Raw genomic sequence first — 21658 nt, forward strand, 5'->3', positions numbered from 1 at the left:
ATTCTGAGTGGCAGGATCCTGAAACACGGTTCTAGTGACTAAGCCTCAGGAGTAGGACTAGCAATATGGAAACAACTTTTTCTGCCATATTTTCATTTGAAGTCAGGCTGTACCCATGTGGAAGCTTGTATGGGCTCAGACGACTTCTGTGCTGCTTCATTTCAAAGGGATGCTTCTAAAGTAAAAACGTGTTTCCTGGGATCTGCTGCTGCCCCATTGGGGAATGGCCCCAATAGCACAAACACAGAGCTCAGAAAGACAGGTGATTAAACCCAGAATTTGCCAGCGGTGCTTTAATCTTTCTCTGTAAACTGGAATCACTTCTTCAAGTTGTGATACTAAGAAAGCCAGGGGCAGTGCTGAGGCTAGTTAGTGCCCAGGTCCTGGGAGCTCAGGAAGTTCCCTCTCCTTGAGCCTAACCTTAAGTGTGTCTGACATGGGAGGAGTGCTAGCTTAGCTAATTGATTTGTACGCTGAATAACATACACAGAAAGAAAATGTGCTTTTTAAAGGTGCGGATTGACTTGTCGCAGGAGGACTTGATAAAAGGCTTCGCGCAGTGGTAAGTTTTCATCTCCATGCTCTTAGAACATGCCACCTGTTTTGCTGGAGCTTGTGCACCTCTTGTTGGGGTGCTGGTAAAGGGGCCTGTTGTTTGGTGAGCAAGAACATATGACCCACAAACACAGGACTAACTTGGAGCTAATCTGGTAGTTTTATCTAAGTTGTCTGGTAATCTAGTTTCTTATGCAATACCTGCCCTGTGAAACAACTTTAATATGTCAATTATAGTCTTCAGCATATTTTAAGTTACCATGAAAGGCACTGGGAAACTTAAGAATTATGTTTATTAAAGCAACCTTGTGACAGATTTTAATTTGGATAAAGATCTTAACTAAATTAATAGTCTGATCAGCAATATATATATATGATAAAACTTTAATTACAAAGCATTTACAGAAACTATTATAATAAGCCACTTGCAATTTTGCTTGTGTGTTCATTGTGGTTCAGTTAAGCATTGGAATGAGGCAAAGATTGAGAACCAGGGTTTGTTTTTTTTCCCCCCTCCTATGTCTGTAGTTAACAGTGGTAGTTCTTCCTTCTTTCTCCTTCAATGAAGCCCAAGAAATGCAGCATGGTTAGTCCAGAAGCCTGCCATTCGTGCAGACAGGATGAGAAAACCAACTTCCCCTGGCCCTACTTGCCTGTGTGCCTCACAGAAGGATATGGCAATTACAGAGCAGGAGGAAATGACTCAACCCAAGTTCCTGGTGAAGGCTGACCCCATCCCTGCAGCTCCTTTTCCATGGTGCCTGTGAAGCATAGGCCATAAAGCAGCTCAAGTTCTCCCTGTGCCAGTTAAAACATTAAAGAAAGTCTGCAACAACTATAATTACTTATTGTGTCTGTCTTGCAGGTATGAGCTGACAAGGAGCAGGAGCAGGAAAACATGATTTCTTCTCATGTACACAAGTTACTGATTTTTGAACTTTGTAAGAATGTACATATCTCCTGTAATTAACGTGTTTTGAACAGTCACTGCAAATCTGAAGCAGTCTCCAGCTCAGGACATGTAAATTTAAGGATTCTACTCAGAAAAAAAAAAAAAACAAACAAAAAACAGAACCACCACATTGTGAGTAAATTGCCCCTCAATAAGGAGTTCTTTATTTTTGCTGTTTCTGGCACCTCTCTCCCAGAGAGCCCTCAACTATGGATGCGCTCTTAAGGAAGTGTTGTGCCTGGAGATCCTTCAGAGTGTCAGCTCAGTGTCATTACTTTGCTTGGTGGTCTCCTTTCCCCAGGATCCTGTTCATGTTAACATGAAAGCTTTGTACTTCTCACAGAATAAATTTTAAACAGCATTCTTCATCTGAGGGCTACAGAAGCCATTGGAAGAACCTGTTTCAGACTTTAATGGCAATTGTTTTTTGAGAAACTAAGAAATTGATATTCCACTGTTTAAAAGTATCTTGGCAGATTGTGGCTGCAGATATGTATATAAAGAACTTCCAAGAGGAGGGAGATCAGTTCACCAAGTCATTAAGGTTTCAGTTTGTGACGCCTTAATGCATTTTGTTCTTTATTGCAGTACATTTCAAAATCCCTGTAAACCTTGATAGTAAAGTGTTCTGCCTGAGGAACAGCAGAATTTTGTAAAGTAAGCTTTCTTAATAGCAGAGCAAATTATACCAAAACTATTTTTGGAAGCTTAGTGTATTGTTTCTGTACAATAAACTTCTGTCTTGCGTAACTATCTTGATCTATGCCTTTCTGAGACTGACTTTTGAAATATACAGCTTCAAATCTGTGCTAGGCAGAAGCCCATAAACCAGCACCTGAAACAAGTGTCAAATACTTTTGGTTTGGATTACATAATCTAGTCTGCCTCCATCCATAACCAGCAATACGTAACTCGCACAGTAAAAATCTGCTCACATCCCAAACTGATCTGAAAATGTAAACAACATTTTAAAATAGGCTGTCCAGCAAACCAAGACCAGGCCATTGATGGAACTGTTATGGCTAAGCTGTTAGAGCACCTTTCTCTCATGCCATGTCAGCAACATTCAAAATGCTTAGTGGTTAGAGCACATCTGGCCTTGGGCTGGGTTCAGTTTCCTGAGCTGATACAGAGCGTACTGGTTCTCTTTCAGGGACGGCTGATCGGAGTTATAGTGAGTTTTTCTTAAAATGACAAAGAATTAAGAAAAATGAAAAAAAATATAAAATGCAGCAACTTTTAATTATGTTAAAAGTCTGTTTGTTAGGGTACTAGAGGATAGAGGTAGCTGTCATGTCATAGGCGCCAGTGTGTTCCATCACAGGTAAGATCATCTTGCTAGAGAAGACCAGAGTAACCCTTAACTAGCTGCCAACTTCAACTTTCGCACTGTAGGTAAAATATCATCCAGGTTACAGATCTCTGAAACAGAACAAAAAGCAAAACAGTAAGGTGTGTGTATTGAGAACACCTCTGAGTGCAGCCAGAGTTCTAAGATGCTAGAAATACAGCTAGCAAATAAAATAAACTCCTCACATTTTGTAATGCTTTTGGAAAAACCTCTCAATTCAGCTTATCTTACGAGTAATATGATTGACTCTGTACAACCCCTTGTTCAATAAAAATGATGTATTTGGGTCACTCTCTGAAAAAGATGGAAAAAGAGTGAGGCAAAAGTTGGCACCTTGCCTCACATCCTCCTTGTGTTTTAGTACACCAGCAGTAAACAAAACGTGTGTTAGCTATTTAAAGTTTTAGGATGAAGTGTTGGCATGAAGATAATTACAACTGTTGCAAATATTACTCACCTAGAAGACAGAGCAAATCTTGAATGAGAGCTTGAAATGGTGGAAAGAAGCACTCGTGTTCTTCTAACTTATTGATTATACTGAAAGGTGCAAACAAGACTGTCAGATAAAAGGTGCCAGGACATTTTTAATTCATGTCTTTGCTAGTCTGTCATACTATGCCATGACTTTCTAATAATGCTGCTGCTTAATAGCATATAAAACCATCTACACCAAAATGTGGGTTTAAGTTCTAAAACTTGTAGCCAACTATTAGCTGTCAAAAGAGGAAGTCTAATTTCACTCTTCATGCCCTACATACATCCTTTCCTCCTTACATGGCACAAGGTGATTTTTGGACTGGAACATCAGTTTGTGTATGCTAAATATACTGCCTGGGGGTGGGTGATATAACTGCCTTAGAGGTGGAGCAGGAAATGTTTGACAAGCAGCCATTCCCTAGCTAAAACTGTGGTGAGTGCAGGAAGGCTGAGGGAGTCGGTATCACTAACTCAGCATGTGTCAGGCTCCCTATCTGCCTCTGTGTTAGTGCATTTGTGGAGCACAGGCTGAGTGTGAGTTCATATAGTCTGCTACCAAGTGTGTGTATGTGATCATCTGCTGAAGATACAACAGAATTTGTCCAGCTCCCAGAGTATTTGCAGTCAGCTTGAGGCAACTCTCTTAACAACTTGTACATTACAGCTGTAATCTTGCAACACTTTCTCCTCCCTACCCACATGCAGTATTTGCTTTGTCTTCTTATGCAACATGCATCCTATGGAACATTATTTATCACCTCATCCGTGCAAGCCAAGGAAGGGTTTTAGAATCTTCTGACTTTTCTCTCTTCCTCCTTTATCCTTTTGAAAATATTCAGGATTTGTTTCATGGAGGATGGTAGTAACTCCTTTACTGCTGCAGCTTGCTGACTTTGTAACCAATAAGTGAAGCTTCTTTCAGTATCCATTCTAGCCTGTTCTCTCAATTACTAGATTTGATGTTGGCAGAAGGGCCGCTGGTGGAGCAGCCACACATACCTGTGGATGTCCTGAGTCCCCAGAAGCTGCTGTACCTGCTCAGTCACGTTCTCATTAATTATGTCACACAGTTTCCCAACAGTATCCACTACCACAGTGGGTGGAGCCGAGCTGTCTATGGAAAAACAAACGCTTCATGTTCTTTGTAACAGTGTTAACAGGATTTTTTTTTGACACAATATAGTTCTTGCAGGTGCCCAGATTTTATTTGGTTTTCCCACACCTAGGCATACAAGTTCCACCATTCACACAAAACTAAGTGCCTATGGTCAGAAATAAACTAATGTTAGCTAAGTTTAGCAGCATAAGACGGAAGTTTCTGAGGACTGGACATAAATACACTAGAATGAATCACTGAGGAGAAATCTACAGCAGAGGCCGAGTTATTCTTTCTATAACTTGTTATATTTAGAGTAAATAGTCAAGAATTAAATCAATTTCCTCTGTTACTCCTTTGCTCTGCCTCCCTCGTATTCCTCAGCAACTACCAAAGGCTTACAAATAATGGGGATTTGCTATTTAAACTACCAATTGACCTATTTTTATCTTTCCAGTGAAGAATATACATGGTTTACACATTTCCTATCATCTCACCAAATTTTCAGTGGAGAGATGAGGCCTTTGGTTGTCTCCTCCCTTTGGAAATGGTGTGAACAAATGGTAGGTGGCAAGTCTTTACCTAGTTCCAGGAGCTCCTGGAGATTTCTCATGGTGTTGGTCATTTCCCCAAGCTTTGTGTAAACCTCATGCATTCGTGGATAAATGCCACTGAGAGAATTCACATCAAACAACTTCTGGAAGTGAGAGACTATTGCTAACAGGGTTGATACGGATGGTGTCTGGCTGTTCTGTAGCAAAGAGAAGGAGAGACTCATCAGTGTTATTGCTTAACAAAGCAAGGATTCTTTTAAATAGTAAACATTCTTAAAACTAGTCTATGAAGAAAAATGGGTGTCACTGCCCTTATTAAACCATGGCATTTCAAATATTCTCAAATCTGAAGACATACTGAAAAGAGAGTTTTCAGACACAAATATCCAGCAAACTAAAAAAACTCTGAAGTTTTCCTCTCTGTTGCCTAGCAAGTACATTTATGTATTCTCAATGCTGACTGAGAAACAGACAGAACAGGATAACCTGAAACTACAGGGCAATGCAAATTCCTTGCTGGTCAAATGACTTTGATTAAAGCAGTCCTCCCCGAGGTGAATTTATCCATTATATTAAAATAGTCCCTGACTATTGAATGTCTTCCAACAGCTATTTGGTAAACCCCAGGAGGCTTTCAAATGCAAAAATCTAATCACTGTGCTAAGACCACATTTGAGATTTCCACAGTAACAACTTGTGATTATAAACCCCTGGAAGAATTACCTTTTCCTTATTTTCTATTTCTTCCAAAATGGCATCTACTATGAACTGGAGGTCTTCAACTCGTATGGACTCCCTGTTGTCTTGTGGATCTTCGGTGTGCCAGGGTGCCAATTCCAGAGACAGTTTTCTCAAGGACCTATGCAAATCCTTTTAAAAGACAGGAGAGGACACAACTTAATTTAGTAACTGCTTGAAGGTGTTCTTATTACAGAAACAGGCAGATTTTCCATTTCTCATATGCAAAAACATTCTTGTACTGGAGATAGTAAGGGTTTAGTTTTCATGGAACTTCAGCACAGTATCTTGCTTATGTTCTTAGAGCCTTGCTTAACCTGATAGTCTAACAATTAAAGTACGTCAAATATTAGTTTCAGTGAAATGAAAATGCTGGTCACAGAGAGTTTGGCTTTAACCAGAATTCCTTCACCTGTATTTCGATCAGAAAGCTACTGTTTGGGCAAGACAAAGGGGAAAAAGAGAATGGATCGTCATTAATGCACAAAGCACTTCAACTCTAAAATTTAAGTGCCTTCTTAGGCGGTGAACAAACCCATTTAGATGATATACCCAGAGGAATACCTCTGGTGTGTAGGAACACTGCACATTTTTCACCCACTGTGTTTTAAAATGGCATATAAATAGCAGAAACATTTTTAAAATTTAACACCAAGTCAGGTAATAACAAAAGCTGCACACAGAAAAAAACCCTACATATAGGAAAGGACCAAGGAGGGGTCACTGCACTACAGGAAGAATATAAAACCAAGTACAATAATGCATTACCTTCAGGGCCATTAGCTGATCTGCCCACATTTCTATAGTAAGTGGAAGGTGCTCAAATCCACATTCCTGCCCGTTCTCTTTAATGTAATTTTGCACTGGCCCTTTACTGCACCTGTATATTAACGCAGGAGCTCTTGGGCTTCGCAAGACAGAATCAATATGGGACAAAACCTTCAGCAACAAATAACAAATGTTATTGTTCAAATATGTACGACATTTCATAATAAAATCCCTCTCTACCACAGTCATGATGGTCTAAATGTTAAATCACAAGTAGCTCCAATAAGTTATTATCAATGAATTTTACAGAAGCATTCAATATGTAATACTTTCAAAGATTTAAAAATATACTAGCTGGAAGATACATAAAAGCAACGCAAACATATTCCCCTTTGGGGATAGGTAACATTTATACACTTGAGGCATTGTTCTTTTCACAGTTTACATTTTGCTAAGTTCTATTATGTTTGCTTTTTTTTTTTTATTCAAAGAAAAATAAAAGCCACTCTCTCCTCAGGCATGTTTAAAACAGTAACATAAGGATCTGTACTGCACAAGACCTCGAACAAATCCCCTCTCCTGAAAAGACCTCAGCTAAATCATTCATTTGATGTTTCCCAACCTAGTTTCTGCTTTCATGCTGTATTTTCAGGTAGTTTACACTAAGATGTAACAACTAAGAAAATTAAGAACAAGCCTACATTAACTGCCAAACCCAGAACATCACGCATCTCATGTGGAGGACTTCAAATGAACCCTTAGATTCAAAATAGCATGCTTCAGTTTACATGCTTAAACAAAACCCGTGTGCTACATTTCACTGTAGTAATAGTGCTAGATACACACAGCACAGATCAAATCTGCATACCTTTAAGTACTGCTGGCAAACTGCCTGCAGCCTATCCACCCCTGCGATACTCTCAGATTCTTTCTTGTCTTCTGTTCTTTCTCCGGTACTACTCCCCGAAGATCTACATGCCAAATACATATAGTGGGTTACATAAGTAGCCTTATGAGGAGGTACTACTTTCAACTTGATTAAAGAACCAGGTATGAAGTACACATACACCTACAAAGTAAAAATCTTCATTATATGACACCTGCCAATAGAATTCCATCAAACCAAGCTAGCTGAAAAATGTAATACTTATGTAAGCATCATTAATTTATCTCCAGTCTCCAGGCTGAGGTTATTCCAGAATGCATGCTGATTTAGAAGGGACACAACCAGCTGCACAGCTGTTTTGTTACACAGGTTCTACTATGGCTGAAGACTTAAAATCCAGAATTTTACTCAAAAGGGTCAAATGCCATGCTCACAGTGTTTATCTGCTTGAACATCTTTCCTGGCTTTCTATACATAGCTCGCTATTCTTCTTGTGAAATCTGATATGACTTTCTATAACTACCATTAAATCCTATCCACTGCATAAGAGAAAAGACCATATAAATATACCTTATGTAAAATGAACAACATTTTTAAAGTTTAAGCAAGGGATGTCTTTTTCAGACTATAAAATTTTTATCATTCAGTATACACATGCACAGATGATTAAGTGAAATTACAGATAAAAACACTGTCAATACTGGATTTCTAATACCTTCAAGGTATTTTCTTAGTAATGTTTCAGAAAAAAACAAAGTCAATTTCTAAGAATAATATGGACATAACTTCAGTGGCTGCAATGTTTTGTCAACTCATACTTTCTCATTCATAATCCACAATGTAACCAGTAGATTTCTTTACAGCTCATGGAAGCAACAAACACCACAGTTTGGTCCTGTCCATATGGCAACTCAAATTCAATCCAGAAAGACAAAATAAAATAAGAAACACTGCTGTGCCCCCCAAAGAGACCACACCATCATTTCAGAGATTCACAGTGTGTCTTTGGAGATACAGTAGCATTTGCCAGGCTCCCAGAAATGGGGATAAGGTACACGCTTTATAAGCTGCTATCTACGTTACAGGGTGCAGAGTATCTTTGCCTTCAGATGTTCAGAGCATTCATGGAAGTTACTGAAGAAATATACTTACTTGATAGTTTTCTTTAAAGTTTTCTCTAGTTTCTTCACTTGGTGCTTGTAAAGTTTTAATTCCTGTGCAGTTGGTCTGTTAGCAAGAAAAAGTACCATATTGTATGTCTTGCATTTGAAGGTAACTATAAAACTCAGCCAAGTGAAAGAGTAAGCAAGCTCTGCCACTGCCACAGCAGCATTCTGGAAATGAAATTCTGCAGCATTTCCACATGGTAAGAGCAATAAATGGCAAACTAACCATCAGCAGTTGTTGTTACTAACAGCGTACAGAGGGAAGGGTGACTGACATTTCTTATTTCTACATATCACTTTAAAAGGCAGATTCCATACTACACTTTTACAATGATGGTGCTTTTGGCTTCTGTCTCTGTAAAGCAGTCTGATGAAGTGCCCTTGCAAAGGATGATGCTTATCCTTTCTCACCTTGTTTCCAAATCTTTCTTGAGATTTATATTTTCAAGCAAAAGCTGTTCATTCCTGGTTTTTGTTTCAATAAGCTGTTTCTGGAAAGACTGCAACATAGGCTGTGTTACTTCTCTTATTTCACTCATTCCATAATCAACAAGTTTTAAAATTTAAAGTATGTATATGTTAAGAAGAGCTCCCAATTGCCTATATAGCAAGACAGTGTGGAAAAGGAATTAGTCAACTAAGATCAAGAGCCTGCTGCATTAGACGACAGTTGGAGAACCTGTGATTAAGGTTATACAATCCCCAAGCAAAGACAACTCACAAAATAGCACTGAATCTTTCATAAAGACAGTGAACCCTACCCAGACAGTGTGCAAGTTAAGAACAACACATGATAAGAACAAGGGGATAGGCATCAAATAGATGTATGTTTCTACATGGCATTTTAAGAGTTACCATTTAGAGATCTGCATGGACTTATTCTTAGCAGTTCCATACCGTGAGCAGTGCTCTGTAATTAGGAGTAGCATCTAGATTTAAGAATTCTTCCTTGCTTTTCACTTCTTTCTGTACCTGATCTTCATCTTTTTTATACTGCCTATTGGGAAACATAAACTGTTTCAGTTTACTGTAATTTGATTACCTCAAAAATCTATGTTGGTTTAGTTAGCAGCATATATGGTAATATTTCCATAAACTGGGAAGTAAATAGATTAGAAATTTTGCCCTAAGATCCAGTGCTCTTCTCTATTGTTTCTGGGAAGCTGTTTCATGTACTAATTAAGTACACTTATTCCTTGAGAGAAATTCCCATACAAGCAAATCACATTTCTTTGTTCATGATAATAATAATCTCAAATGATAGGAACGCCTCAGGTATCTCAGCTTGTTGCTTTGTACCATTTAGGCTCCACGATAAAGCTGAAAAGCTGGCAGCCTGTTTGTCTAGGGAGATGAGTCAACTGAGCGCAGCTAATGCAGTAGTTCTGCCTGTGAACCATGGGAAAAGAGGAAAGGAAGAATAAAAAAACAACTTCCTAGCTGTCCCAGCCTTCTGCATGACCAGCTGCTTAGCCTGACTGACAGTTATTCCCTGGATGAAACCAAACTTCCATGACCATTACAATTCTTTGCTGTTTCTTATATGCTAGTGACATCTGGAACACAGAAAATTTACCATTGTAAGATTAAAGAACAGTAAGGAGTACGAAAATTTTGAACAGTAGAACCATAAGGTACTAGAAGAGACCTACCTCAGCTCCTTTTTCATTTCACTAATTTGAGATTCATAATAGTCAATTAGACAAAGGAACCTAAAGAAAGGAAAATGGCATTACTGAATCTCAGATATTCTCCAAAACCAATAAAAATCATGCCTGGAACAGGCCAGTTTGTACATCTGCACTATGCTCCAGAAGTGACAGCTTCAAGAAGGTTCTCTCTCATACCAAACATGGTCACAGTTTTCCAGAACAGAACAGACATTAACTACGCACTAGTCTAAAAAGCAGCAAAATTATTCAAGATGAGAAAAAAGCTAAATTCTCCTGACAGCCTTATCATCTTGTGACTGTTTCCCCAGCAAGCGTAACAGTGAGGCTCAGTCTTGAGTGCTACAGCTCTGCGACCATTGCAGGAGGTGAAAGCACAGGTCACACACAGCCGAGAACATCAGTCTCTGAAGAAACTAAATATGCTTTCAGAGTGGTTGTAAAACCCAGACCCACAAAAAACTGAACAGCTGAGAAACTGAATTTCCTCTTGAGCATTCTGAGATTGCTTGTTTTGGAGAGACACGTGAGAATGCACAGGGAACCAAACTCAGTGATCCTCCCTCTCATACAGTGAGGGCATAAGAAAGATGGTGTGCACACACAATCCCCTTTAAATGCTACCCAGGCCTAGGAAATCAGCTGACAGCAGCCCAATAAAGTGTGGCTACCCGGGGCCTAAGAGCTGTCAAATCTCCGATTACAGCAGAACTATGGAGATCTTACTGCAAGAGACACAGGCTTGGAATACTTGCAGAACTTTCCCTGAAGTACCTGGGAAGCCTTGCAGCAAACCTTCAGTCTGCAGGTGCAAAGACCACTTTCCAGAACTGGAAGGCCCCTTTCTGGTGAGGCTGGGGATAGTCTTTGTTGTTTTCTTCTTTGGTTGTTTTTTAATTTATATTTTTAGAGTCCCGGGATGAGATCACCCGAACACATACGGAGCTCCAGAGTAGAGTGGACCATTCCCTTCTCTTTGCTGACACCTAGCGTGTATGTTTTGAATTTCTGCCATGATTTTACAAAGCTCGCATTGTTTAAATCCCTGTGCTGATGTACCTGTGCAAGAATTCATATTTCAGCCTGCACTCCTAAGGTCTCCAGCCTTTTATTTTTTCCTAAATATAAATATTGAGAACAGTTACTTTAAAATCTTTCTTCATTTAACGTTATAGGTCGCTCACCAACGTAAGAAAATTGCTTACTGCTGATCTAGAAGAGACTTGGGAGCTCTTTTGCAAAAGCGACAAAACATTTTATTTTGAGTGGCAACACGCCGCTGCTCCTCCAGGCCAACTCTGCACAGTTCCGTCTGCAAACGGGCAATTGTCTCTTCCTGTTCTTGCAGCTTCTCCTGCTGCTGTTGATATTTTGCCTGTGAACAGATAATGGGAGAGTTACAAAATTATTCTAACCCACAAACTGAAGACAGTACTGTACGTGTCCAGGTAGGCACTTGTTCCCAAGGAGGCTCAGTTTCAGCCACACCGAACAGGCAGCGAAAGAATGATACAGGTATTTTTCAAAGTTACTGCTAGAAAATTCTGTACAGATTGAAAAATCCTAGCTATAAACAATGTACTAACTCTATGGCCCAGAACTCATGCTTGTTTTGATCAACGTAAATATTTTTAGAGCTTTTAAAACAAGTCAGAAGTTTGAATCCTCAGACAGCACTACCTGAATTACCTGTGAAGCCTGCTGATCTTTCTGAAGTTCTCTGACTTGATTCTGTTGCTGGCAAACTTTAGCTATTGTCTCATCTTCCAGCTGGCAAATTTTGGACTTAATGTTTTTCACCACATTTTCCAAATCATTAGCCCGTTGTTCTTGTCGTGATGCCCAACCGCTTCCCTGACGGATCTCATCTCTGAAAAAACAAATAAATCCTTAATTTAAACTAAACTAATTTCACTAAAGACAGTGAAGAAAGCAAAGGCCTTACAATATTATCTGATGACGCTCAGTAATAGCCTGTGGCAGCAGGTATGGGAAGCAACAGCAGATGAAATAGCAGAAGAGCACAAAAGGAACCAGGCAAACATTGCTGCATATTGGCCAATAATCTTAGGAAAACAGTTTTAAGCTGATGGTGTAACAACAGCTCCACCTGTCAGGAACAGGAGACTGATAGAGCTCCTTCCACTGCTTATCCTTACCTAAGAGAACGATTGGTCTCCATAAGCCCCTGCATCATTTTCTGCTGTCGGTCAGTGTTTTCCACCAGTGTTTTTAACGCAAGTCTTATTCCTAGAGAAGACTGACTGTCTAAGACAATCATATCTGGAGATACATAAAATAAGCAAAGTCATAATGAAAGGCTTTTAATCATAGAATCATAGAACAGTTAGGGTTAGAAAGGACCTTAAGATCATCTAGTTCCAACCTCCCTGCGATGGGCAGGGACACGTCACACTAAACCATGTCACCCAAGACTCAGCCCAGCCTGGTCTTGAACACTGCCAGGGATAGTATCTGAAGATCACATCTCGGCTACCCTTTGGAAGTGGCAGCTTTAGAGATGCCTATGAACTTAGGCTTACCATTTCAAAATACAAAACCTTGTACAATTAGCATTTCCTTACCTGCTGTATTTCTGCAGCTTTGGGGGGCAGCAAGACTCACTGGTTTCAACCCATGACGCATTAATAGCTTATTTAGGTTTTCCCATTCAGCCTTCTCCTGCTGCAGGTGGGAGGAGACAGAAACCCAAGTTCTCGAAATCAGCTCATGGTCTCCTGTCTTTCCTATTGTGCAGGCAGCAGCAAATACCAAATGCTCCCAAATAAAAACAAACCAACCCCAAGCCCCCAAAAGCCCCAGTCATGTAGAAGGGCTTGTGAGACATTCCAATAGGATCTGAAACAAGTACTGGTGTAAAGTGTATTTAACAATACCCAGAGCACCCAGTTTCCCTCATCACTCCTAGGCTGTGCTATGAGTGAAAGTTTACAACAGCCAGCCCTTGGTCAACCCCAGCGCACCAGGGGTGCAGCCGGTCTCAGACCCCCGCCCTAGCCGCGGGAGAAGCCCCCAGAGGGCGCGAGCTCCCGCCCTGGGGTTTACTCTTTGTTTTCTTTCTGTTCTGTTCTAACTACCGAGCAGTAACAACATCCGCCTCAGGCTCGCCACGGTACCTCTATCATGGCGTGGGCCGCCCGCTCCCGGATCGCCAGCAAAGAGGGCCGGGCCCACCGCCGCCGCCTGCAGACAGCCACCGGGATACAGGACAGCGAAGAGGTTGGTCAGCGGGACAGGCAGCCTCGGCAGGTCCCACTCAGCGACGGGGCCCAGCTTCGTACAGAACTGGCTGCGGCGGGAAGAGCAGCGGGCCGGGGAAAGCGGTAACGGCCCGCCCGCGCCGGCGGGGCGGGAAGGAGGGAGGCGGGCGGCCGCGGGGCGGCGCTGGCCGCACGCCGCCATTTTGCGGCACGGGGAGCCGAGGGGGAGGAGAATCCCGCGCAGGTAGGAGCGGCGAGGTGCGGGGATGGCTCCTCTGCTCGTTCGGCTGCCCGCCTGCGGCGGCCCGATCCGTTCTCAGGCACCGCGGAGCTCAGTCCCTTTCCGCCCGGACACTACCTGGCGGGAGGCCGGGCCCGCGCGGGTGGAGGGAGCGTCTCCCGGGCTCCTTGGAGACCGCCAGGCCGTTAGAGGAGGAGGAGGAGGAGGAGGAGGTAGGAGAGGAAGCAGACCTCGTGTCCGGTGGTGTGTGCTTTCGCCTGTTGCCGCTGCCCCGGCCCGGCGGAGGAGTGGGTCGAGATGGGGCCGTGTTGCCGGAGGGTCGGGCAGCCTCTTGTCTCCGCGGTTATGGAGGATCAAGGCGATCGCAGTAAGCTGCTTGACGAGGGTTTAGAAGCGTGGCTGTCAGAGCTTAGATAAAAACAAACAAACCCCCCTAATCTTTGCTGGCAGTAAATGTGGGTGGTGTGGAGAAACTTGCCGTCTGTGTAATTCATACACTTGCTAGTGCACCATCCCTTTTTGTCTGTTACCAGGCATGGATTAAATGGATGCAGAGTGGTAATCCTAGCCTAGTTTTCAGAACAAGTCATTATGGATAAAGAAGTAAATCTCATTTTGCACTGCTGACTTGGTTTAACGGAACATGCAGAGCGATGCCTGGCGTTTGGCAGTCAGTACAAACCCGTTTCCTTGGATGGGAGCCAGCGAGGGGACGTGGGAGGGCTGGCTGCAGCAGGCAGTGTACGGCTCTCCTTTCGCACCCGGGGTACCCGCTGCCCTTCAGAAGACATAGAGCTGGCCTAGAGTTTGAGTTGATTTCTTAAAAAAGAAAACAACAAAACCAAAACTATGTTGTGGGATGCTTCCTCACCCCTGTGGTATTGATCCTAAATTACCTGCTAGTATTCATGCAGCAGGGTTGCATCCTGCCGGGGGTAATGCCATCGCTGTGGGTAGCCTTTAGACATGCTCCATGTGCCACCTCTTCTGGGGTTTCTTTTTGTACCTGAGGCCACTTTTTGTGTTGATTAGTTGGCAGGGAGAAGCTGGGTCTGGCCTGAAAGCGTGGCACCCTTTGAGAAGGGAAGAGAGAAGTGCCAAAATAAGAATAGCTTGAAAGCAGCCCTGAAGTGTAGGACTTGGGCGTGTTGATTGATGAGAAGCTCAGCATGAGCTGGCTGTGTGCGCTTGCAGCCCAGAAGGCCAACCGCGTACTGCGCTGCATTGAAAGAAGCATGATCAGCTGGTTGAGGGAGCTGATTTCTGACCCCCTCCTCTGCTGTATTCAGCTCTGGGGCCCCCAAAGGAAGAGGGACGTGGACCTGCTTGAGTGAGTCCAGAGGAGGCCACGAAGATGGTCTGAGGGCTAGAGCCCCTCTGCTGTGAAGACAGGCTGAGAGAGCAGGGGTTGTGCAGCCTGGAGAAGTAAAGGCTCCAGGGAGACCTTAGAGCAGCTTCCAGTGCCTAAAGGGGTACAAGAAACCTGGAGAGAGACTTTCTACAAGGGCATGTAGTGACAGGACAAGGGGGAATCGCTTTAAACTGAAAGAGGGTAGATTTAGATTAGGAAGAAATTCTTCCCTGTGAGGGCAGTGAGACACTGGAACAGCTTACGCAAAGAAGTGGTAAATGCTCCATCACTGGCACTGTTCAAGGCTAGGTTGGATGGGGCTTGGAGCAGCCTCGTCTGGTGGAAGGTGTCCCTGCCCATTGCACGGGGGTGGAACTGAGTGCGCTTTAAGGTCCCTTCCAACCCAAATGATTCTGGGATTCTATGAAATATACCCATCCTGACTTCCATCATGTGCCAGAGGATGTGAACCTTCAGAGAAACCAATCCTTAATTTTAGGAACAATCCAAACAATCTCACTGTGAGAATTAAATCCTTGGATCCTTAGAAAAGTTTTACAAACAGTAAAACCTAATTTTCAGTTTATGAAGAGAAATGTGTGTACTGACAAAACCACAACTACAGTGTACTTGATCATGTTTTAAAATAGGAGCTTAGGACAGAGTGAAGGAGGTTTAGTTTTTAAATGCACTTCTGCTGGTGCATTTAAAATGGGTCCTCTGTTCTGCTGAAGAGAGACCCCAGAACTTACAACTTCACTTTTAATTAATTTTTTACTGAAAAGTGCAATTCATAAAAAAATAGCTTATTTGCACTTACTTAAATTATGCTTACTGATATGCACAGACAATGCAGATAGCAGTGGTTTAATAAAATGAGTTAGTTGGCCTTGTTGCCTGTGCTATATTGCTTTCCCAAAAGTGGCAACAGTCCCTGGTTTGCTTCAGTTTGTGACCGAGATGGGCAGCCCTGGAATTGGTTCCTGTTTTGGTCAAGTTCTTTGTTTTTAAGCTCTTGCTCACAAGTTAGGGAAACCATTTTTCCATCAAGTAAATGAGAAAGTGCTGATAAAACTAGTATAAATTGCACCTTCTGATTTTGTAAAAGAATACTTACATTTGCCATTCTGTCTTAAGAGGAAATAAATATATTTGTATGTCATCATATATATGGCAGTGCATGATAGTTCATGACACTTTAAAAGATGTCCTTTGTCTTGAATGGAGTAAACGGGGGAAATCTAGGCCTCAACGCTTCTCTGCTGCTATTCTGCTCTTCTTTTATTTCTTGCTGCTAATTGGATTAATAGGTTACTATGGCATCCCGTGAGGAGATTACTATCTGTGAAGATGAAGTAAGGTAAAAAATCACTGTGGTATGACTTTAAACTGAAAAAGAGGTATTGTGCTACGGGCAGATTTGGAAAGATATCCATAGTCCCAGTGGTCACTTCTGACTGTATCTGAACCTTAAAGATTGCTTAAATGAAAGGATTATCTTGCCAGATCTCTGCCTTTGTGTTTCTGTGTGCAGAGTTGCATTGCTGAATGATGTACGTAATATATAAGAAAGATGAAAGAGAAAGGTGTTAAAACAGGTAAAAGCTGAACTGGTCATCCTGACTAGTTTTCAAGTTTAAAATGCTAAAACACTTTCTCAGAGACCAATCAAAATACTGTATTTTAATGCCTGCCAAGACATTGCAGAACTGTCCAAGAGCATCTGAATTCCAAGTGTAATTTTGTAACCATACTGTCACCTGAAGAGGAAATTATAGAGGTTAGATGGATATATATATGTCTTTGTATGGTGTTTGTCAAAGTGAGTCTATTTAAGTGTCTGTTTATATTTTGTGATATTTTGTCACATTTAAGTGTTTGAAAACATGAAAAAAGAAGCAATTATTAGGCTTATTCTTTCAAGTCTCACTTTTCATTTGTAAAAAGTGACTTGCCCTGATGCAGTAAACTTTGAAGTATAAACATCAGTAATTTAACTCTTTCAATGACGATTTACTTTGTTGTTTTTTCCATAGGTCTCTCTACAGCCACTTAGAGAAGATGACAGATTTGGTGGCTGTTTGGGAAGTAGCTTTAAGTGATGGTGTTCATAAGATTGAATTTGAACATGGAACCACTTCAGGAAAACGTGTTGTCTATGTTGATGGAAAGGTGAAATTGCTGTGTCCTCAAAATCCACTATGATACAGATTATATAAATGCACTTCCATGCAACAGGCATCAGAACAAACAAAAAGACTAATTAATAAATGCAAGTGAGGTGTATTCAGTTGATTAACTTTAGCTGATTTCTTTTTTCAGTTACAGTTAAGGTATGAATATTCATGAAGTGCTTTGCTGTCCTTGGGCAGAGGCACTGTAGATACGGAAAATACCATGTATTCATTCTTTCTGAAATAATAGCTAAGTACTGGGCTGTTTCCCAAGTTCTAGTTAATTTTTCTTACACTAAAACATGCATTCATGTTTTATCAGTTAATACCCATTGCCTTTGTTTTATTCTGCAGGAAGAAATAAGAAAAGAATGGATGTTTAAATTAGTGGGTAAAGAAACATTCACTGTTGGAGCATCCAAAACAAAAGCTACTATTAACATTGATGCCGTCAGTGGCTTTGCATATGAATATACTTTGGAGATCAATGGGAAGAGTCTCAAGAAGTATATGGAGAACAGGTCAAAAACAACCAATACTTGGTTACTGACTCTGGGTGGTGCAGACTATAGAGTTGTTCTAGGTAAGTAAACACTGAATGACTTTGTGTTGCTGCCTTTGAGTAAACTTGTACACATTTAATAACTGATAATGAAGAGAAAGCACAGTTCAGTGACTAGAACTGTTGCGGCGTGAAATCCTAGGTCTGGAAGTTTAGGATTAGATACTAAATACAGCTTGAAAAATAATGGTCATGTTACACCTGTGTGAGCCTACGGCAGCATGGTCTAGATTTAAAAAAAAAAAAAAAAACAGAAAAGAAAGCCCTAGCAAGACAGTTGTCCAGGTAAAGCATGTTAAATAACACTGCTGACCTGGAAGAAGATGTTAGAGCTTCACTGGATGAGCAACACTGAAATAATGAGCAGAAATTCCTGAATTTTTCTTTCTTCAAATTTTTCAATTTAAGAATGTCATAATATCTCTGACAATATTCTGAACAACCCAGAACAGTAGGCAGGGCTAGGGAGAGGTAAAAACTTATGTTGATAGCAAAAGTTGTTTGCCAGTTGATGCCAGAGCCTCTCATCTCTCCAGTATGAGAACAAACCCTGTAGCCTGGGTACTATGGATAACAAGGAGCTTGTTTTGGGAACTGAAAGTAAAATTCCACAGTAAATTTTTAAAATTCTTAGATCTTCTTGTCTGTAACGGAAAAAAATATCTTGTTCTTTCTACTTTTTGTTTTCTGTTTCCTTCACAGAAAAGGATACGATGGATGTGTGGTGCAACGGTCAAAAAATGGAAACAGCGGTAGGTGATCATCTCCAAAGGTTTTTCACAGGCTGTAGCTAGGTAACCAATGCTTAGCAAAGTGAGCTGCAGAGGGGCACATTACCTCACTTTACCACAGAGTATGAGCGTACACCTGGACAGGCAGTACACTATGAGTTTGTTCTGAATGATCTTCACTGTGTCTTACAGCTGACAATATTTGAATTAGGATGCCAAACATTAGCTATTTAAGGGTAAACAATGCTTTTGTTTACACTTTTTATACAAGCAAAATAAAACTGAGTCAGTTGTCCAGGGTTTTCACAAGAAAACCTTCATGGGAATTGAAGGGACTTGAGCGTAATGCAGAGTGTAGAGCCACCTCCTCCAAATCTGCTCATGTTAGCAGTGACTGAAAGTTAAAAACATGTAGTCTGGTTTTTTTTTCCATTTAGAGATGGTCCCTAACACAGGGCTTAATAGTCTCACTGGAACAAATACAAGTTTTTGTCTTTCTGTCACATCTGCATCATTTGTTAGATTAGGTTGATGGCTAGAAGGTTTACTCTATTTGGTGTCTTTTTATACTGTGATATAAATGGCTTTTAATATGCATACTGTGCGCTTGGTTGAGGAGCCACTGGCACGAGGATACCATCTGCAGGCTTATGACTGAATGCCTCTAAGTATCCCGCGTGGGCACTTATTGTGCTGTTGTGTCATCAGTCGCTTGTGATTGACCCTGGAGATGACTGTCTCGTTCAGAATGTGTGGGTGAAGGTCTTCCGAATCTTTGTCACCAAAGACAGGCCTTCCTCAAAGGAGAAGGAAAACTCCTACCTTCAAACCCGGACTGATGAAGCCTTGTATGGCCTTCCATCAGAGAAGGACACTCTTACAAAACCTACGACCTGTGGACTTTGCTGTCACTGTCCTAGCTCGCTAGGCCGTGTCAGTTAAACCTCAGGTGTAAAGGGGTGGGGCCAGTTCTGCGCAAGCTGCGCTTCACCTAAAAAATCCACTGCGCAGGGTGGAAGGGCTTACTCTCACTTGTCTGTATGGACAGGCGAGGGTCGAAACGCTGGGTGACAAGGTGCATGGGAAGCTGCAGATCCAACCTTGCATGCGGGAGAACCAGCACATGGGTAGCTCGAGATTACTCAGGAGATGACAGTCCAGGTCAGACACTCCCTGATTGTCTAAGCTCCCTTTTTTCGATTTGCATACCCACTTGCCCTTGGTCATCGTGCTTGTTGTAAGCATGGTTAAAGCCCTTCCCAAATCTTGGCTCGCAAAGCCAAGCCATCAATATGCATGCTATGTAGGCTTCCCCATCCTTAAACAATGTGCTTTCTCACTAGAGAGTTGTCACTGTGTTTACAAGTAAGCCCCTGGATGAGTACAAACTGTAAAATCAACAGGTTTGCTGTGCTTGAAAACAAGATGAAGATTCACCAAGTGTTTCTGTGGTAATCAGTGGAAGAAACATCTTCTTTCAGTGAATCAGAATTTCTGTTCTTGATGTTTCTCAGTCTTTCCCATGATGTAATAAATGCGCTAGGAGATATTCTTGCAAGCTACATGTACAGGTTTCATTGTCAAACTGTGCTTGCTTTAGAGTAGCACACAGATTTTTCTACCCTCCCAAAGGTCATGACAAAAACACAGCCATCAGTCGCAAAATCTATAATGGGAAATAACGTAATTGCAGCAGGAGCTGCGTATCCAAATCACACAACTGCTACACTCCAGTCAGGAATCTCTTCATCCTGCTGTAGGTGGCACCACTGAATACTTCATGTTTTACTGCCACTTCAGCCTCAGTTGTGTGGTACTTACTGATTGTACTACACCACTCAGAAGGAAACTTTCTTTCCTTTTTTGTTTCACTGGCATGGATCAACGATACTGATTCACAAGCTCAGTTTTACCACTTCTGATTATGTGAAATTTTGATTGCCACCTAATAGTCACAAATTTTTAACTGGGACACCTCAACACAGCCCTAGTCTGAGATTCCACTGTTCATCATTTGCACTGTATTTGTCACAGGTACTCACAGCTGCTGTAATTGTGGAAACCAGGAGCGATCTTGACCTTGGAAACAGTCTGATGCGCTTGAGCTTTTTACTTTACTAAAGTAGCACATGTCTGGTTTTATTCTTGTCTCTTTTCTCCCAGGGTGAGTTTGTAGAAGATGGGACTGAAACTCACTTCAGTGTTGGTGATCACAGCTGTTGCATTAAAGCTGTCAGTAGTGGCAAACGAAAGGAAGGAATTATTCATACCCTCATTGTGGACGACAGAGAAATCCCAGAGACTGTGGAGTAGCCTCCAGTTAACTGATAATTGTAGGACTAAGATAAGGAATTTTCAATTACTGTGGTAATTATTTTATTATGTACTACTTGGTACATCTGGTTTGTGCTGGGTTTATTTTCTAGTTTCTGTGTATGGAATTACTCTTTTACAGACCAGTTGAAAATTATTATATACAACCTCTTACGTGACCATTTTTAAAGAATTCTATGTATATATAAGTATATAAATATATACATTATATCACTAAGTGCAGAGAATACTGGTGAGCTTAAGTAGAAATTATATACTAGAAAATACCTCACTATAATAAAATGGAAGATAAATATTTGGTAAGACTGAATCCTTTAAACTGTGGTTGTACGTGGAGGGAGGAGGAAGCACGTGCTGGGCACTGGAGTAAGCTGTCAAAGTTTTCTAGTAATCATGTTTGCTATTAAAAAAAGTTGGTAATCAGTTAAAATTCACTTGCAACCTTACTGAAGAGTTCAGAGTTAGACTTTTATAACTTAATTTATTTTGGATGGTCCCTAGCACTGCAACCGTTAATCTTGGGAGTTGTGGGTGCAGTACAAATGTGCTGGAATTGACAAAATATTAGAATGGTTTGGGTTGGAAGGGACCTTAAAGCTCATCCAGTTCCAACCCCTTGCCATGGGCAGGGTCACCTTCCAATAGACCACTGTGCCGCATCCAGCCTAGCCTTGAACACTGCCAGGGATGGGGCACCCACATCTTATCTGGGCAGCCTCTGCCAGGGCCTCAGCACCCTTACAGAAAAGAAAGTTTTATTAAATGCTAATTTCATCTGTGTTTTGGGTTTCAAACTGCTCTCCATTAGCAAAGTGCCTTACACATGGCCGA

The 21658-nt window shown here is 41.4% G+C and overlaps 3 protein-coding genes across 10 annotated transcripts in view; 2 read left to right on the plus strand and 1 right to left on the minus strand.

Annotated features, from left to right (window-relative positions):
* ESYT3 (extended synaptotagmin 3) overlaps positions 1–2257 on the plus strand; it is a 33582-nt gene extending 31325 nt beyond the window's left edge. For all 3 annotated transcript variants that reach the window (XM_061369983.1, XM_061369984.1, XM_061369985.1), the window contains 2 exons: positions 513–562; positions 1421–2257. In XM_061369983.1, coding sequence (XP_061225967.1) covers positions 513–562; positions 1421–1457 — 87 coding nt within the window. In that variant the 3' untranslated portion in view covers positions 1458–2257. The remainder of the gene's footprint in view (positions 1–512; positions 563–1420) is intronic.
* Positions 2258–2720: 463 nt separating this feature from the next.
* On the minus strand, positions 2721–13497 carry CEP70 (centrosomal protein 70). Of its 3 annotated transcripts, none has more exons than XM_061369987.1 (16): positions 13351–13497; positions 12799–12898; positions 12373–12496; positions 11903–12083; positions 11419–11588; positions 10196–10255; positions 9441–9540; positions 8955–9043; positions 8530–8604; positions 7360–7462; positions 6492–6662; positions 5709–5855; positions 5014–5182; positions 4335–4449; positions 3316–3395; positions 2721–2929 (listed from the first exon to the last, which is right to left on the minus strand). In XM_061369987.1, exons 1-16 carry the CDS (start codon positions 13357–13359, stop codon positions 2868–2870), a joined length of 1755 nt encoding a protein of 584 aa, XP_061225971.1. In that variant the 5' UTR covers positions 13360–13497; the 3' UTR covers positions 2721–2867. The 3 variants fall into 3 exon arrangements, with proteins under 3 accessions (XP_061225971.1, XP_061225970.1, XP_061225972.1); XM_061369986.1 differs by having other exon boundaries at positions 8955–9097; XM_061369988.1 differs by lacking the exon at positions 10196–10255.
* Positions 13493–21124, plus strand: FAIM (Fas apoptotic inhibitory molecule). 4 transcript variants are annotated; one of them, XM_061369992.1, is made up of 5 exons: positions 13493–13678; positions 17063–17198; positions 17555–17783; positions 18465–18514; positions 20657–21124. In XM_061369992.1, exons 2-5 carry the CDS (start codon positions 17088–17090, stop codon positions 20804–20806), a joined length of 540 nt encoding a protein of 179 aa, XP_061225976.1. In that variant the 5' UTR covers positions 13493–13678; positions 17063–17087; the 3' UTR covers positions 20807–21124. The 4 variants fall into 4 exon arrangements, with proteins under 4 accessions (XP_061225976.1, XP_061225974.1, XP_061225973.1 ...); XM_061369990.1 differs by lacking the exon at positions 13493–13678 and adding an exon at positions 13914–14042; XM_061369989.1 differs by lacking the exon at positions 13493–13678 and adding an exon at positions 15132–16386.
* Positions 21125–21658: the final 534 nt, after the last annotated feature.

The sequence above is a fragment of the Neopsephotus bourkii genome, unplaced genomic scaffold (assembly GCF_033783945.1).
Source record: "Neopsephotus bourkii isolate Nb327-2 ecotype Australia unplaced genomic scaffold, CSIRO-AGI_Nbou_v1 NB_1526, whole genome shotgun sequence".
NCBI classification, from domain to species: domain Eukaryota; kingdom Metazoa; phylum Chordata; class Aves; order Psittaciformes; family Psittacidae; genus Neopsephotus; species Neopsephotus bourkii.

Coding starts and splice junctions, on each gene's coding strand:
- CEP70 (XM_061369986.1), bottom strand. Junction 6,663..7,359: donor TTTGCCAGCAGTACTTAAAG/GTATGCAGATTT, acceptor TTGTTGCTGAAG/GTTTTGTCCCATATTGATTC. Junction 4,450..5,013: donor CCAGGAGCTCCTGGAACTAG/GTAAAGACTTGC, acceptor GTTTTTCCATAG/ACAGCTCGGCTCCACCCACT.
- FAIM (XM_061369989.1), top strand. CDS start 16,343: ATGGCATCCCGTGAGGAGATTACTATCTGTGAAGATGAAGTAAG. Junction 17,784..18,464: donor AGACTATAGAGTTGTTCTAG/GTAAGTAAACAC, acceptor TTTCCTTCACAG/AAAAGGATACGATGGATGTG. Junction 18,515..20,656: donor GTCAAAAAATGGAAACAGCG/GTAGGTGATCAT, acceptor CTTTTCTCCCAG/GGTGAGTTTGTAGAAGATGG.